Here is a 17812-nt window from a genome sequence, read left to right on the forward strand (position 1 = left end):
AACTGTGAGTGACCCCAACAGGCCTCGAGGAGGCAGCCCCCCCAGGTGTTAATCGGGTGCGGAACTGCATCGGCTCCTGGGGCGTCTGGCAGAGGCGGGAACTGTAAGGCGCCAGCAGGTCCTCAAGGCCAAGCACAGTCCAGGGGGGCCGGGAGGCAGGAGAGAGGAGACGCCGGCATGGCATCCCTGTCCCCAGCAACCGGGTGGTGGCCGCCCCCCGCCCCCAGCCCCCAGTAACAGGCGCCCTTCCCGCCCTCCGAGGCCACCTCTGCTCACGGAAACAAGAGCAGCGCCCGGAGGTGGAGGTCGGCCAGGGCAGCACCAGGAGGCAGGTCTGGGCAGGGGCGTCCCTCGCTCCAGGAATAAAGGTGGAAAAAGGTGAGGCCTTAAGACTGGAACTTCAAGAACCAAAAAACAAACCCAGATCCTATCAGATATTTAAAGAAAAAAAAAATTAAATCAGCTTTTGAAGTATCTGTTCTCTGCGCTGTTCTCTTCCGGGAGCTGGGTTTTATAGTCTCTAAGTCTTGGCCATTGGTGGGATTTACTCGGAGAGAACAGCGCAGTCTCCTGCCCTCACACTTGGCTGTCCTCGCCGGGGCCCCTTGGAGGGGAGCGGGTTGAGCTTTCCTCTCCGCCCTGACCAGGGCTCCGGCAGCCGAAGACCTCCAGGACCAGCCACCACCATGCTGAGACCACTCTCCGCACACATGAAGGTACTGGCAGAGGGACAAAGCCACGCGGGTTCCGGGGCCGAGATCTCCAAGCCTACTCGAATTGGAGTCGAGCATCTTCCACCCAGATCCTCCAAATTCCAGTAGGCGGGGGTCACACCCACCACCTGGGCCCCTGGCGCCATGTAATCCCATCAACGGCCAAGACCCAGAGACTATAAAACCCAGTTCCCGGAAGCGCGCGGCCGCATTTGCGGCCACGCGACATCTTATCATCTCATTCCTACTTTGGACAAACTGGCAGGCTACCGAGTGTAACCTGCCCACACGGCAGAGTCTGGCAAACTCCCCGTGGCGTACCCAATATGCCAAATGCCAGTAACAATGATGGGTCTTATTCTCCTAACCCTGAAAGACCCTTGAATATGGCACTTTTTAAAAAAAAATCTCAGGGCTAGGACGAAGGAGATGTTACTGGGGCCTGCTCAAGGCAATCGACAAATAACAGGATGGTTGTGATTGTGACTGTGATTTGAAGTACCAAGGGCGGTTCAGGAGCAGAGGGCAGGTCCTCCCTCCCGGGCCGGCCTGGGTTCCAGCCTCAAACAACAGCCACAGCCGCAGGCCACGGCCCTGGGCCACGGGCACTGGGAGCCGGGAGGCCCCACGGCTTCTGGGGTCTGGGGAGAGCTTCTGGGCCAAGCCCGAGTTCGGCTGGGCCGCACTGGGGGTGGCGGGAAACCTGGGTGAGAGGCTGCGGCTCAAAGGGAGGCTGTGGTTCCCCGTCCGCTGGGGTCACAGTCACCTCATCTCCCATCTCAGCCTCCACGTGGCCTCCCACAGCTTCCGGGACAAAGCCCAACCCCTCCACGACCGCCACCACCTTTCCGCCTCCCCCGCCCCGCCAATGCCATGAGCCTGCTGAGCACCCAGGGGCCACACGCCAGCCCTGCCCTCCTCACCTCTGCCTTCGAGCGCAGCTTCTGGGGTTCCCACGCACCCCTCTCCCGGGCTCGGGGCCCTGCTCCGCCACCCGACAGCTTCCCAAGGAACCGACCACTCCCCAGAGGACACTGCTGTGTGATGGACACAGATGGCCAATGTGTCCACTGCACCAGAGAGCCCGTGGGGAAGTCACTGCTCCGGCGAATCATTCCGCGCCCAGGCCCTGATGTCAGCAGGGCCATTTCCCTGCCACGGGGCTGTGTCCCCTTCACCTCTGGGTCTCCGGCACCGACAGCAGCACACATGGCCCGGAAGCACCCACGCAGACCGGGTCTGCGGAATACGGACTCAGAACTGGCTCAATCCAGACTCACCTCACTCTGCCACTGGAGCAAGGAAACCGAGAGGCTGGCGATATTTGGTTAAGTTATACTCGGTGACAGCTGCAGGCGAAAGGGGTGGTGACCAGCCAAGGACCAAGTGGCGAGGCTTCAACCAGCCTTGCGCTGGACCTGGAGTACCTAGACCCACGGAGTTCAAGGAACAGTGGCTAAAAAGCATCTCTTTGGGGCTGGAGCGATAGCACAGAGGGGAGGGTTTATGCCTTACACGTGACCAACCCGGGTTCGATTCCCAGCATCCCATATGCCCCCCCCCCCCGCCCCGGGCACTTAATTCCTGAGTGCAGAGCCAGGAGTAAACCCTGTGCATCGCTGGGTGTGACTCATGTTCACGACCATCCTGTTATTCGTCGATTGCCTCGAGCAGGCCCCAGTAACGTCTCCTTCTTCCTAGCCCTGAGACTTTTTTTAAAAATGCCACATTCAAGGCTCTTTCAGGGTTAGGAGACTGAGACCCGTCATTGTTACTGGTATTTGGCATATTGGGTACGCCACGGGGAGTTTGCCAGACTCTGCCGTGTGGGCAGGCTACATTTGGCAGCCTGCCAGGTTGTCCAAAGCAAGAATGAGATAATAAGATGTCGCGCGGCCAGGTGTGACTCAAAGAGCAAAAAAATTAATTAATTAATTAATTTAACAAATAAAAAGTGTCTCTTCTCTCTGTCACTCCGAACAGAGCCAACACAGAGCACGGAAAATACGACAGCGGCTTCCGCTCCTCACGCCCATAGGTGGATTCAGTGAATGACTTCAAAGGAGAAGAAGAAAACTGTATGACCGGGCGGATGAATCGAGTTGAATGAAGAGATTTCCCAGGCTGGGTAAGAATGTCAAAAATGTCTCCTCCACATTTCCTGGGTAATAACATGCACAGCACAGCAGACTCTCTCTGCCACTGATTTCAGGCCTATAAAACTCTGACTGACCACCCGAAATTCCTGCGGTGGAATCATTCGAGATGGCCGAGCGTTTCAGATTCACGGTACCTTTATATGTCTAGCACATAAAGGTACCATATGGGTCCCCTACACGGACCACGTGTGTGCAGTACACTACGTGCACGTCTATGTAATACCAGGCACCTACGCGGCCAATACGTACAAAACAGGCGCCAGAGAAAGGTCTAGTTATCAAAATCTAAACCATGATGAACAGAAGTCTGACTGCAGAGCCCGTCCACCATCTTCCGCATGAAACAGTACGTTGATCACGATTACTGAACTGCGGTCACTAGTGGAATCACGCCCCCACCTGCAGGAGCTGTGTGCTCACGGGCGAGGGGCCGCGAGCTGCCAGTGGGTTGGGGTCCCCTGCCCCTTCTGACAGCGCTGACATAGCTGACCACGGACTCACTCCCAGCTGTCAGCTATTCCCGGGTGACCCAGTCCAGCCATGTCTGCCTTTTTTTTTTTTCCCCCTGTGATCCGGGGACCAACCGGACTTGACACGCACGCGTGGAAGTGAAGCTGGGGCAAAGGCTGGGGGAGGGGCCTGGGTGTGAGGCTCAGGGTCGGGGGGCACCACCAGGCACCCCTGGTCTCCTCTGGCCTCCTGTTCCTCCGCTCTCTCCCACTCAGGGGACCCCCACTCCCCGCCTGGCCTTGGTCTCTATAATCACGCCCTTTCCCGAAACACTAAGAACATCAGGGCCCGGGGATTAGGGTCTTCCCCGCCCCAGGGTTTCCCCCCACCCAACCCCACACCTGTACGAGCACTTCCGGTGCTCCCCGTCACACGGTCCCCCCATTCTTCGGTGCGGAAGGTGAGGCACAGGAAGCTTGAATAAGTCACCCACCAGGACACAGCCAGGCCGGGGCGAGCCTGAATTCCAACTCCAGAGGCTGCGTCTCTCTGGATGGGGCCACCGCCAATCTACAGCCCCGGGACAAGCCCCGAGAGGACAAAGCCCCCTCGCAGTTCACTGCTCCAAAAATAAAACTCTCGGACCCGGCACGCCGAGTGCTGTGGGGCAGGGTTACCCCCACGGAACGCCCCGCCGTGGCTGAAAGCGTCTCGAGCTGGGAACTGAGCACTTGAGAAGAAGCGGGCAGGATCGAGGGGCTGCTTCTTCCAGTCCCTTTCAGTGAACGTAGCTCGGATGGGGCTACGGAAGCCAGGCCACAGGTGCCGGCTCCTCGGGGCCGAGCCAGACATCGGGGTGCCTGAAGCCGCGACAGAAGGGCTCGGGCCCCTCGAGCGCGCTGCCCCAGACCCAGCCCCGGCCTCGCCTCCTCCCGGCGCCTGCCCCGCCCCCACGGGGCTTCTGATTGAGGCCTCTGAGCCATTTGGTCAGAGATGCTGACGAGGCCTCTGGGATGAAGTGGGAACAGAGGTTAAGAGCGTGAGCCGGTTGGACAAAGCCTCAGAGAGGCTGGAGTGGAGGGGCGGGGGGCGGGAGGGAAGGGGAGAGTTGGCGGGGGGTTTGCAGGGGGAGGCCCGAGGCCGATTAAGGGGACCAGGATTCAGAAACTGCATTCTCCCAATGCAGAACAAAATGTTTGAGAAACAGAAGAGCCAGAGCGTGTGTGTGTGTGTGTGTGTGAGAGAGAGAAAAAACGTGTGAGTGTGTGTGTGAGAGTGTACATGTGTGTGTGCATGTGTGTGTGAGAGAGTACGTGTGTGAGTGTATATGTGAAAGAGTGTATGTATGTGTGTGTATGCATATGTGTGTGAGTGTACATGTGTGTGTGCATGTGTGAGCGTGTGTGTGTGCGAGTGTGTGAGTGTACATGTGTGTGCATGTGTGTAAGCGTGTGCGTGAATATGCATGTGTGTGAGAGTGTACGTGTGTGTGAGTGTATGCGTGTGTGTGTGTGTGTGTGAGAGAGAGAGAGAGAGAGAGAGAGAGAGAAACCTACCACAGGACATGAAGACTGCTGGGACCACATGCAGAACAGTGGTGTGAGCAGGGGCCCCTCCGTACCGGCCTCTTCCTGAGTCCCTGAGAGCCCAGCAGAGGTGAGCGCGGAGGCCGCAGGACGTCTGCCGGGGGAGTCCCCCAAGCCTAGCTCAGCCCTCCCTTCCCGTCCCAGTCAACTCCAGTCTCATTCACAGACTCTCCTCTCCGCAGCCCTGGTTCCGCCCGACTGTCCTGTGCGTCCACCAAGTCTGGGAACCTGATGGGCACGCGAATGAGCACTGAAACGGGGATGGGAAGTCGGCACACGGGTTCACTGACCCCACGGAAGCAGGGAGGGAGGGAGGGAGGGAGGGTGAGGTCTGACACCCACCCCCAAGAAGCAAATGGGGGCCCCCCACCCCACCCCGGGAGTGAAGGGACCTGAGCAATTTACCACCTGGGCGCATCTGCACCACCCGATTCCTACCCTGGGTCCTGCACCTCACACCTCCTACCCAGGTCCTTTCTCACACGATGAGAACTGTAACCGTGAGAAAGAGACATGCCCACCACTGGTGGAGGGATGGGTACTTGATCATTGTATAATTGAAACCCAAGCACAAAAATGTGTAAGTCTGCAACCGTACCTCATGGTGTCTCATTAATAAAAATTAAAAAAAAAAGAGAGAGAGAGACATGCCCACCAATGGGGTTATAAAACAAAACAAACAAAAAAAAAAACCGGGAGCTGGAGATACTACGGTGCCTGCCTTGGATGCGGCTGACCTGTGTTCCATCCCCAGCACTTGACATGGTCCCCTGAGCACAGCGAGGAGTGATCCAGGAGCACGGAGCCAGGAGCGAGCCCTGAGCACAGCTGGGCGTACTTACCCACCCCCCCCCCCACACACACACACACTCACACACAAAACAGTCATTACTCATTTCTTTCCACCTCCACCTCCAGCAAGGGAGTCCTTGGTCAAAAGCCGACCCTGGACTACAAACCCAACACCCTCCAGCCTCCACAAAAAAAAAGGCTCGATTCTGCTGGAGTTCTGAGGAATTCTCAGCAGGAAACTGGACATTGTGAGACAGGCCCTGCCATTTCCTGCAGGACGCTGTTTAGGGAGGGCCGTTCCCTGGGGTTCGGAGCCCAGACACTCCCGAGCTGCAGAAAAGGCCGGGCCAAGTCCCTTTCTGGCAACCTCAGCCTCCCCGCAGCCTACCGCACTGGCCCTCGGCACTCTCTGGGGGACCCCAGCATCACGCCGGCCACACGGACCAGAAGGAAGCAAGAGCTCAGCAAGCAGCATCCTGCCTCGGCCAGGCAAAGAGGGGGACACTTTCGGGGACAACAGCCCCATGCTCTGTCCTCAAGGCAGCACACTCCCTCCCCTCAAGGCCAGCCAGCTTCCCAACAGCAAGCAGTAGGTCACTGAAAAACCCCTTTTTAAAAAGCCCATTCAAAAAAAAAAGAAGAATTATCTACACCTTCTGCCAAGGATAAAGGGGAAAACTGAGCAGATTCATCAGAGTCCATCCTTGCAAAGTTGAGGCCCTTTATTTATAAGAAATCCTCATCGGGGGCCGGAGCGATAGCACAGCGGGGAGGGCGTTTGCCTGGCACGCGGCGGCCGACCTGGGTTCGATCCCCGGCATCCCATAGGGTCCCCCGAGCACCGCCAGGAGTCATTCCCGAGTGCCGAGCCAGGAGTCACCCCTGAGCATCGCTGGGTGTGACCCAAAAAGGAAAAAAAAAAAATCCTCATCGGGACGGGAGAGGTCGTACCGCTGGGAGGGTGCTTGCCAGGCGTGTGGCCGATCGGGATTCAACCCCCAGCACCCCACCAGGACCCGGGAGCCCACCAGGAGTGATCCCCGGGCACGCTGAATGTGGCCCCGAGACAAAAGACAAAGAAGCCGGAGTGAGGGTCCCACGGAGAGGATGCTCGCCTCACATGCAGTCAACCCAGGTTGGAGCCCCCCCCCCCCCCGGCACTCCCCCAGGTGGGCCCCCGCGTCCAGCAGGAGTGATTTCTGCGGGCAGAGCCAGGAAGAACCCCCGAGCACCGCTGGGTGGCTGGGTACAGTCCAAAACATACCGAAAAAATAAATAAATAAATGAGAAAGAAAAGAAATCCTCGTTGAGGGGTGGAGAAGCTAGCGGAGAGCACTGGAGGGTGGGTCTTGCCTACCGGAACTGTGGGTTCAAGCCCCCGGCACCCCAGGATTCCCCCCACACAGTTACTGGAAGCGACTTCCGGGCACTTAGCCAGTATTAGTGTCCGAGCATCCATGGGTGTGACACCCCCCCCCCCCCCCCGGCCAAAAATTCCATAAAGAGGGAAGCAGCGCTGTCAACAGCAGAACAGCAGAGGCTCCAAGGAAGCCGTTCTCTCCAAAGAGGCCACTGCAGATCTCACGACACCCCAAAGAGACACAAGACATCCGCCCGGTGGGGTCTGCGGTTTAAAGCTCGGGAAGCCGGGCAGGGCGGGAGAGACGGCGTTGCACGCGGGAGGCCGAGGCTCCATCCCCGACACCCCGAGGTGCCCCGGGAGGGACCCTGGGCACAGAGCTGGGGAGCCCAGAAGCGCAGCTGGAGGCAGCCCCCACACAGAGAGAGACTCTGCAGAGAGACTCTGAGCACAGACAGCCAAGGATCTGGGCGACGCTGGCTCCGCCTCGTGCTGCTGGAAGCCGCCCGGGCACGGAGAGGCAGGCCCGCGGCCTCCAACCACCACGCTAGCACCAAGAGCCGTCACGTACCAGCTGTGCCGTCGGGGGAGGTTGGGGAGTGACCGCCACGCGTGTCCTCTGCCGGCCGACAGCCCACACTCGGGGTGTGTGTGAGGTCTAAGACGTGACAAATCTTCCACCGACAGCGCCGGCCCAACCGTCACCCGTCCGCCCCTCGCTGCACCTGCCGCTCAGCTCAAGTTCAAGACCTGCCCCCTTGCCACAAACAGCTGCTCGGCGCGAAGCTCCCCCGCCACCGTGACCCCTCTGAGGACAGGGGCTGCTGCATCCTCTCCACTGGCGCTCCCAGGACTCGCCACGGCCCACGCAGGCACTTGGGCATGCACGGGGCAGCTGCCACACCCACGCACGGGCCGAGCGCCCTCCCCTTCCAGGCAGCTCACGTCCAGGACGGTCCCAGCTTCCGCCGGGCAGATGCCCAGAAGACGCGCTGGCGCAGGGGTCGTGGGCCTCACCCGGGACCGTGGCTTTCCCCGCCGGGAGCACCCGCTCACCTCTGAGCTGCCCTCTGGGTCCTCTCCCCGGGGAGAGGCCGATGCCAACGGCCAGTCGGGGAGGCAGAAAAAGCCTCCAAGGGGAGCAACTGGCCGGCCTCTGCAGCCAGACACAGACACTGCTCCCAGGTAATAAACAGATTCCAGCCACCAGACAAAGGAGGATAAAAGCCGCCCGCGGGGGCCACATTCCTCAGCCGCCCCATTCACGGACACACCAGGCCCGAGCTCGAGACGCGAGCCAGACGCCGGCTCTGGCGGGCTGGCACGGCTCTGAGCCGGGGATGGTCCCCGGCCAAGACGCTCCTCGCGAAGCCAGGCCCTGGACGGGCACGACAAGCCCCATAAACCGTCCAGATCGCAGGGTGGGGCCGGTGGAGCGTCCCCCGGACGGAGAGCGCGCGGGCCGGGCCAACCCCCTCCAGACACACGAGGGCGCGGGCGAGGGGCACAGCAGGGGGGGACGACAACACGCCACAAACTCATCCGAGGGGCTTGGGAGGTGTCAGAGGCACACCCGCCCTCCACTCACACGCCCCCCGCCCGCCCCCGACGGGTGACTTTCCCTCTGGGACTGCAAAGCCCCCTCGAGGAGAGCCCAGGGAAACCCCCAGCAACCGGAGGGGCTGGCGGAACTCTGCACCCACCCACCCACGCGGTCACTCCCCAGCTGGCCCGCGAGGACGCGGCCAGGTCCGGCGCTCTGCTCCGAGGGGAACTGAGACGGCTGAGAGGAGCAAAGGCCGAGAACCCGAGAAAGGTCGGCTCTCTGTGTCAGAAACGTGCGTAGGAGTTCTCCTATTCGCTCTTTCTCTCTCTGTCTCTGTCCCTGTCTCTCTCTCTCTCTCGCTCTCTCTCTCTCTCTCTGTCTCTCTGTCCCTGTCTGTCTCTCTGTCTCCCTGTCTCTCTCTCTTGCTCTTTCTCTGTCTCTCTGTCCCTGTCTCTGTCTCCCTGTCTCTCTGTCTCTCTGTCTCTCTCTCTTTCTCTGTCTCTCTGTCCCTGTCTCTGTCTCCCTCTTTCTGTCTCTCTGTCCCTGTCTCTCTCTCTCTTTGTCTCTCTGTCCCTGTCTCTCTCTCTGTCTCCGTCTCTCTCTCTCGCTTTCTCTGTCTCTCTGTCCCTGTCTGTCTCTCTGTCTCCCTGTCTCTCTCTCTTGCTCTTTCTCTCTCTGTCCCTGTCTCTGTCTCCCTGTCTCTCTCTCTGTCTCTCTGTCTCTCTCTCTTTCTCTGTCTCTCCCTGTCTCTCTCTGTCTCCTCTTTCTGTCTCTCTGTCCCTGTCTCTCTCTCTCGCTCTTTCTCTGTCCCTGTCTGTCTCTCTGTCTCCCCGTCTCTCTCTCGCTCGCTCGCTCTTTCTCTGTCCCTGTCTGTCTCTCTGTCTCCCCGTCTCTCTCTCGCTCGCTCGCTCTTTCTCTGTCCCTGTCTCTCTCTCTGTCTCCCTGTCTCTCTCTCTCACTCGCTCTTTCTCCATCTCTCTGTCCCTATCTCTCTCTCTGTCTCTCTCTCTCTCTCTCTCTCTCTCTCCCACCCTCCCTCCCTCCCTCCCCTCCTCCTCTCCCCTCCCTTGAACCAGCAGGTTCCAGTGGATGGAGACCAGCTACCTGGCTCTGGAGGCTTGAAGGCTCAAGAGATCCTATCAGGGAAGGTCCCCACCACCGAGGAGGCCAGCCCCCAGCCCTCCGGCTGATCACAAAGCCCTCGCGTGGTGGCTGGAGGCCTAGAATCCCGTCCGGATCACCCCTCCGGCTTCGGGTGTGTGCCGGGAGGCACCCGGGCTCGGCCCCGAGAGGGGTTTCTGGGGCCTCTGCCCACGGAGCAGCAGATCAAACGGGAGCGCAGGCCCACGGATGGGGGGAGGCGGGCAGTCCTCACCATAGCAACACGTGCTGCTCGCAAACACCCCTGAGAACCGAGGGAGGGAGGGAGGCAGACGGGGTTCTGGGGCCGTGCAAGCCGGAGAAAAGGGGCAGCTGGTTAGCTTGCGGGGCCCGTCCCCTCGCGGCCTTCGACTCGGCCACAAAGCCAGCCCTTGGCAGCACTCGGATGCGCCAGCACCCCTGGCCCCTGTTCTAACGGGCTGGATGTTGAAGGTCCCTCCGCGAGCAGCCCAGGGGAGGGGCGGAGGGACTCGGGAGAGGGACGTGGCCCCTCTGGTGGACACCTCCGGGCGTCGCGGGAAGTCCTGACAAAGCTGCAGCACGGCCGAGACGACCAGCGGCAAGAGTCCTGCCAGGGCCGTGGCGACCGTCAACGTCGGTGACGCCCGGGCCAGGCCCTATCCCCGCATTGTGATCCGCCTCTGTCCTCCTCCTGCCGGGGATGGGTAGCAGGCTCGGCCCCCGGCCAACACGCCCATCCCGGGCCTCCTGCCCCCTCCTCGCACCCGTCTGTCTGTGCCTTGGGACAGGGACACACGGGGCAGCACCTGGAGGGAGGGGCGTGGCCTGGCCTGGACCAAGGCTGCCTGCCGGTTGCAGCCCAAGCCCAGAGCAAGAGCGGCCGAGGGGGCCTCCCAACGGCGTCCTGCGAAACGTCACCGCTGGGGGACCACAGCGAGGAAAGGAGGCGGTTTCCGCACCCTCAGAGTTCATCCAAGGAGGATGCAAGCGTCTCCCCCATCCCCCCCCCACCTCCACACCCACCCAAGCTGGTGCCAGCCCCACACCCCTTGGTACGAGCACCCCTGAAGAGCGCTGCCTGCTGACGCCGTTCTCAAGAGACTGCGCTGGCCACGCGGCGCTGGGCGCGTGAGCGGGGGGAGGGGGGGTGAGGGCCACAGAGCAGGGCGGGTCCTGGGCCGAGAGGTGCCACCTCCCTGCTGCGGGCACAGCATCTGGCCGGGGAGACGGGGCAGGAGGCGGGCACGCCCTCGACCCCAACTTGGCCAGAGCCACTCGCTCGGATGCAAAAGGCAGCCTGGCGCGGAGTCCTCGGGGGGGGACCCCCAAACTCTCCCGGCATCGCAGACCAGGGACCCCTCAGACCCCTCCGGACGGGAATGGAGAGACGCTTCCTTGCGGAGTCCGCAAAGGAGTTTCCCACCGCACAGACAAGATCTCGGTCCTGAAATGACAGCCCAAAGGCGCCGGGTCCTTTAACTTCCTCCCTCGCCGACGTGCCCACCCGCGGGCTCTCTAGAAGGAAGGAGCCTTTGCCCACTCCTCTGCGGGGTTCTGCCTGAATCGTGCCACTGAGTTTTGACACGGCTACAGAGCAACGGGAAAGGGAGGAGGAGGCGGCCTTCAAGCCTCTCCCTCCCTCCCAAACACAGCCACACACACACACACACACACACACACACACACACACACACACTCAGACGCTCAGACTGGCCTCTCACCCGGGACGGCAGGTCAACCGCTGACTCCACCCAAGATCGGCCTGAAGGACCAAACCGTGGGGTGGAAAAGCTCCCCCGCGCCGCGCACCCTCTCCGGAAAGCAGAGCGAAGAGAAAGCTGGAAGGGAAGGAGGGAAAAGAAAGCACCACATTCCTGACATTTTTCAGCCAAGAGCTGCGGCTGCACAGAACAGCTCCGCGCCAGACGGCCGGCAGGCAGGACGGGGAGGAAACCCCGGGTGCAGGGGGCAAGGACGGGGCCCCTGCTTCGGAAGAGGAGAAGGCATCGGGGGGCGGCCCCCACCTCACCTCTGGGGGGCATGGGGGGGCCCCTCTCGTCTGTGGAAGGAAGTGCCCACCTCCCAGGGGACGGGAATGAAGTCCTGGGCCCAAGGCAGGAGAGCCGCTCTCAAGTCGGGGAGTGGGACGCGGGGCCAGGCGGGGAAGAGCCCCGGGAGGACGGGAGGACGTGGGGCCGGTCCCTACGGGGGACCCCAGTAGGGGGGAGCCGGGGGAGCCGCTCCTTGTGGCAAGAAATCAGAACCTGAGTTCTCCCGCCTCAGTTTCTGAATGAAGAACTCCCAGCCCCGTCCCAGCGAGAAGCCCTGGAGGTCCGACGACGTCGTCTCCCTGTCTACCCCCCCCTCACCCCACCCCACCGCCTTCTCTCCTCAAGTCGAGGGAAAAAAGTCTGCGGGAGGCAGCTGCACCCCAGGCCCCCCTGCCCAGGCCCCACGACGCAGACCAGCCCCCCGACCTCGCTGTCATCACAGTGTCCCGCACCAGCTCCGCTCCACGCGCGAAGGTGTCCGTGTGTGTTTCTCTGGGGTTCCCTAGGAGGAACGGGCCAATCCTGCTGCTCTCTGGCAGGGAGGACTGAGTTCCCAGGTCACCCCCCCGGCCCCCCAAACACACCTGTCTCCCTCCATCGCAGCCGGGGGTGGGGTGGGGTGGGGGTGGGGTCAGAGCGGAGGAGGCCGTGCCTGGCACCGCAGGACACACACCCTCATGACACCGCAACGTCAAGGAGTGGCCCTCAGGCTCCCAGACCACCAGAGCAGCACACCCCCCACCACATACACACACACACACACACACAGTGCTCCCTGGAGGTACCTTTGAAGAAATGAGACCACTTGCAAGCGTGCCCAGAAACTGCCATCGCAGTTCGAGGTCCTGGAGGAGAAAGGAGGGGAGCAGGAGCCTGCCGGACCGTCCCACCCATCCCGGGCCAATCCCGAGGAGGGGAGAAGAAAAAGTCAGTTTGGCTTTTCTGTTGCTATGGCCGCTCTGTCCCCTCACCTGGGGCCTTTCTCTTCGGTCAGGACCTGGCAGGAAGGCTCCTGGCCCTCTTCTTTTCCTTTTGCTTTTTGGGGTCACACCCGGCGATGCTCAGGGCTTCCTCCTGGCTCATGCACTCAGGAATTGCTCCTGACAAATGCTCGGGGGACCCAATGGGATGCTGGGAATCGAACCCGGGTCGGCCGCGTGCAAGGCCAACACGCCCTCCCCGCTGTGCTGTCACTCCGGCCCCTCCGGCCCTTTTCAATGCCCGCAGCCCAACAAGGCCCGTTGAAAGCACGGGACCTCCCGGCAGAGGAGAGGTTCCCCACCTCGCAGGAGACAGCAGCGAAGTCCCGGGGTCCACGGAGGAGAGCAGCTCTAAAGCTGGGGAGCTGGCGAGGGGCCAGGCAGGGCAGGAAGGACCAAGCGCCAGCCCCAGGACGCCCTTTCCGAGGAACAGAGAACAGCAGGTCGGGTCGCCGACCCCCCAGAAAGGCCGCGCACACACGGGGACAACAGAGCCATCGGGCTTTGCAAGAGAGCCAGCAGCGGCGGCACAGCATGTGGCTACCAGGTCTAGGACCGGGCACTTGGTCACGTGGGTCCTTCCAACCACACCCTCCAAGGCGGGTGACACAGCACTGGAGCAGGGCGCGAGGTCTCGAGGAACGGAGCAAACAGACTCCGAGGCCACGGGCTGCGCGAACTCATTCTGCCCTTCCCTGGCCTCACAGTTACTCTTTCCCCAGAAACTGACGGTGTTTCAGAGCCATGGGGCTTGGGATTCACCGTGAAACCCTGTGAGCACCCCACCCCCGGGGGGAGGAAGCATCTAACCACTGGGAGGAAGACCCCCAAAAAGGACTAGGACATAGGAGCAGGACCAGGACTGGCGGGGAAAAAAAAAAAGTCCTTTCCAATAATTCCTGGGAGTTTAGGGGGAAGGAGGCAGGGAGGTTGGAAGGCCAGAACCAGGGAATGCCACCAAAGCATGGCAAGGCCGACTCCAAGACGGGGCTCCCATTTATTTTCCCGCCACCCTGCAGATCCCAGCCAGCAGCGGGCAGCCTCCCGGACCCTGGAGACCGCCGGGACCAGGAGCCCGAACCCTGAAGACCACGGGAGGAGACTCATCTGGGAGTCTCTGAGGCTGGGTCAGGGCTTCCTCCGACCGGCATCCCTGAGAACACAGTTAAAGGAAGGCGACGTGGCAGGGAAGACCAGGAGCACCCGGAGGAGACTGGCACCCGGACGGGGGACACTATCTCGCTCCTGAAGACAAGATCTGCTGCGGAGCACTGGGGCGATGGCACCGAGGGCAGCACACTCACTTGCCTTGCATGGGCTGGCGGGGGGCCGGGTGCCAGGCATCCCTCTGGGTCCAGGGCATCCGGGGTGGGGGTCCCCATCCCTGAGAGCAGGGCAGGAGCAAAGCCCCGAGCACCCCGGGGTGTGGCCCAAAGTGCACACAGAAAAAAGAAAAGAAACAGAACCCGGTGGCCAGCCCCGGGGCTCAGGTGGCCCGGTTTGCTCTTCCCACCCAGGGGAGACTGTCCTGGGGGTCCGGGTGGGCTTCGGGACCCTCACCCCGGGGGCGGACTTCCAACGCCAGCACCTAAGAAACCCCTCCCGGGAAATCCCTCTCCCCGGGGCGCCTAACGGTCCTGGAGCTCTGGAGCTCGGACCCACCGCGCCTCGGCCCCCGACGCCCCCTGCCCCGGACTGAGACCCCCCTGGGGGGGGCGGGAGGCACCCTTGGGCCGGACGTGGGGAGAAGGCGGGACGGGCAGGGCGCGGGGGCGCGGCGGGCCTGGGACCCTGGTCTCTCGGGGACGGACGGAGATCGGGGGTGGTGGGGGGCGCGGCCGGGACCCCCCCCCGCCCCGGGCAAGGGACCGGGACCCCCGCCCCCACCCCCCCACGCACCCGGGCCCGCCTGCGGGCGGAGAGCGCGGGAGGGGACCGGGACCCCCGCCCCGGCGGGGCGGAGAGCGGGCCGGGGGCGCCCGTCGGAGGGGCTCGGGACCGGGGAGGTCGCGGCTCGGCCGCGGGGGGCCCGGAGCCCGCGGGGAGGGGGCCGCGGGGGCTCGGGGCGCCGCGGGTTCGAGGCGGGCTCGGGGCGCCCGGGGGCGGGCGGAGGGGCGCCGCGGGCACCCGGGGGCGGGCGGGCGGACCGGGGGGCCCCGGCGACCGGGGCCGGGGCGGCGGGGGGCGCGGCGCGGGCGGCCGGGACCCCCGCGGCAGGGACCCCCGCGCCGCTCACCTCGAACATGAGCCCGACGAGGACGCAGAGCACCAGGCAGAAGCAGATGTCGGCGTGGTAGTGCAGCGCGAACTCCTGGCTGAAGAGCGGGTAACTTCGCGCCCGCCTGCGGAACGCCATGGCCGGCCGGCCCGCGCCCCCCGCCCGCGCGCCCGCAACGCCGCCCGCAACTTCTGGGCCCGCCCGGACCGCCCGGACCGCCCGCCCGCCCGCCCGCGCGCCGCCCGCCCCGCCCCCGCGCTCAGCCCCCGCGCCGCCGGCGACGGCGGGGGCGGGGCCTGGGAGGGGCGGGGCCTGGGAGGGGCGGGGCCTGGGGGAGGGGCGGGGCCGGCGACGGCGGCGGCGGAGGCGGGGCGGGGGCGGGGGCGGCTCCGACGGCGGCGCGGCTGCGGCTCTGCGACCTCAGGGCGGGGAACGGGGGTCCGAGGCGGGAGCGGCGCTCGCGGCGACTCGCGGCTCGGCCACGGAGGCGGCGGGGGCGGGGCCGAGGGCGGGGCTTGGGGCTCCGGCCACGGCTACGACTGGGGGCGGGGCCTGCGGCGGGGGCGGAGCTTGGGGCTCCGGCCACGGCTACGACTAGGGGCGGGGCCTGCGGCGGGGGCGGGGCTTGGGGCTCCGGCCACGGCTACGACTGGGGGCGGGGCCTGCGGCGGGGGCGGGGCCGGCTTCGGCTTTCGCTCGGCGGGGCGGGGGCGGGGCCAGGGGGCGGGGCTTGGGGGCCGGCTCCGGCCACGGCTACGATGGGAGGCGGGGCTTGCGGCGGGGGCGGGGCCGGCTGCGGCTTTCGCGCGGCTGGGGGGCGGGGCTTGGGGGCCGGCTCCCGCGACGGCTCCGGCCACGGCTACGACTGGGGGCGGGGCCTGCGGCGGGGGCGGGGCCGGCTGCGGCTTACGCTCGGAGGGGGCGGGGCCGGGGGCGGGGCTGACTCCAGCCGCCGCCGCAGCTGCGGCTCTGCGAGCACGGGGGAGGGGTCCAGGGCGGGAGCAGCTCCAGCTGCGACTCGGAGGGGGCGGGGCCTGGGGCGGGGGGCGGGGCCGGCTCCGGCCACGGCTACGGTTGGGGGCGGGGCCGGCCGCGGCTTTCGCTCGGCGGGGGCGGGGCCTGGGCGGGGCCGGGGGCGGGGCTGACTCCGGCCGCGGCGCCCGCTAGCCCGCGGCGCGGGGACCCGGACAGGAAGTGGGCCCGGGTGGGCCCACGCTGGACGCCCGCTGCGCCCTGGGCGGGACTGGAGGGGGCGGCGCCCAGAGCCGGGGGAGGTGGGGGGCTGCAGGTGACGTGTGCCAGCCCCGCGGGGGCCGGCCGGGAGCGGCGATCGGGGGCTGCCCGGCTCGCGACGGGGTTGCAGCGAGCTCGCCCGGGCTGGGCGTGGTTCCGAGCCGCGGGGAGACCCCCAGGGAGCACTAGCCCGGGGCGCCTGGCGGGGGGCGGGAACCGAGCCCTGCGGGGCTGGGCCGGCAGAACTCAGCCCTGCGCGCGGCTCGGTCCAAGCCGGCCCGCTGCATCGGCCTGCAGAGGGGAAGGTACTGGCACCGGAGGGGGGGGCAGCCGCCCTCGCTGAAAGTTTCAGTTTCCTCCTGAATTGTGCGAGCTCTCTCCTGGGGCCCGAGAGAGTCCAGCGGGCCCGACGCTTCCCTTCCTTCCACGTGGCCCACCCGGCTGCCGGCCCCAGGGTCCCATGGGGGTCCCCAAGGGATCCCTGAGCGCACAGAAAATAAAAAAGTTTCATCTTATTTCCTACTGGTCATGAAGGAGGCAGCTAGGGATCATTTTCAAGAAATGCAAAAATACGAAACAAAGCACTGTCCCAAGTCCCAGTCCCTTCGTTAGGTACACACACACACACACACACACACACACACACACACACACGCCTGCTTCAAAATGCTTGGTCAAGAAAGAGTTGCAGTGAAGCTTGACCAAATTCTGGGCTTATCTGGAATGCCTAGCTAGATTTCTTATCTATTGCTCAACCCTTTTGGTGGTTACTAACAGTCTTTGGTCTTTGATTCCTGTACTGGACTCAAGAAGTGGGAAAGTGAATACCTCCGTTGGACTAAGTGTCATCTCGCTTCAAGTCTAACCTTTTCCAAAAGACAGAACCTTAATCTTAGGAGGAGAAATGAAAGACCGAGAAGGTCTTAGTTTCCCATCTGTGAAATGGTCAAATGTTTATTATTATTATTAATATATATTTTTTTGCTTTTTGGGTCACACCTGGCGATGCACAGGGTTACTCCTGGCTCTGCACTCAGGAGTTACTCCTGGCAGTGCTCAGGGGACCCTATGGGATGCTGGGAATCGAACCCGGGTCGGCCGCGTGCAAGGCAAACGCCCTACCCGCTGTGCTATTGCTCCAGCCCCGTAATGGTCAAATTTTTAAACAGCAAAACACATTAGATGGAACCATATGGAACTGAACTTTGTGAGTCAAAATGGAAATACCAGCATTTCAAACGGCTAAGTCCAATGATTCCCTCTAGTCTCACTCGTCACCAGAGTGGGAGACTTACCTTTTAGTACTAAGCACTTAGTCTGCAAGTCCTGAAAGGTAGTAAAACCTCCACATTTATAAATGGGGAACCTAAAGTTAAAAAGATGGGGCTGGAGAGAGACTTACAGAGCATAGGATGTTTGCACACAGCCTACCAGAATTCAGTCTCCCTCAAAGACCCAGTAGGGATGATCCCTGGGTGCAAAGCCAGGGTAAGCCCGGAGTAGCACCCGGTATGGCCAGAAACCAAAAATAAAGTGTATTTAAATTTTAAATTAAAAAATTGGCTTCTCGTGTGACCAGACCATGTTGAGCTACCTCTCTGC

At 63.2% G+C, this 17812-nt stretch overlaps 1 protein-coding gene across 2 annotated transcripts in view; it reads right to left on the reverse strand.

Annotated features, from left to right (window-relative positions):
- The window catches only part of TRAM2 (translocation associated membrane protein 2), an 89711-nt gene extending 74563 nt beyond the window's left edge, over positions 1 to 15148 (reverse strand). For both annotated transcript variants that reach the window (XR_008794794.1, XM_056130621.1), the window contains exon 1: positions 14996 to 15148. Coding sequence is in view for 1 of the 2 variants with exons in the window: in XM_056130621.1 (XP_055986596.1) it covers positions 14996 to 15115 (120 nt within the window). In the remaining variant the exon portion in view is untranslated. The remainder of the gene's footprint in view (positions 1 to 14995) is intronic.
- Between the last annotated feature and the right edge of the window lie 2664 nt (positions 15149 to 17812).

The sequence above is a fragment of the Sorex fumeus genome, unplaced genomic scaffold, assembly GCF_029834395.1.
Source record: "Sorex fumeus unplaced genomic scaffold, SorFum_2.1 ptg000080l, whole genome shotgun sequence".
Taxonomy (NCBI): domain Eukaryota; kingdom Metazoa; phylum Chordata; class Mammalia; order Eulipotyphla; family Soricidae; genus Sorex; species Sorex fumeus.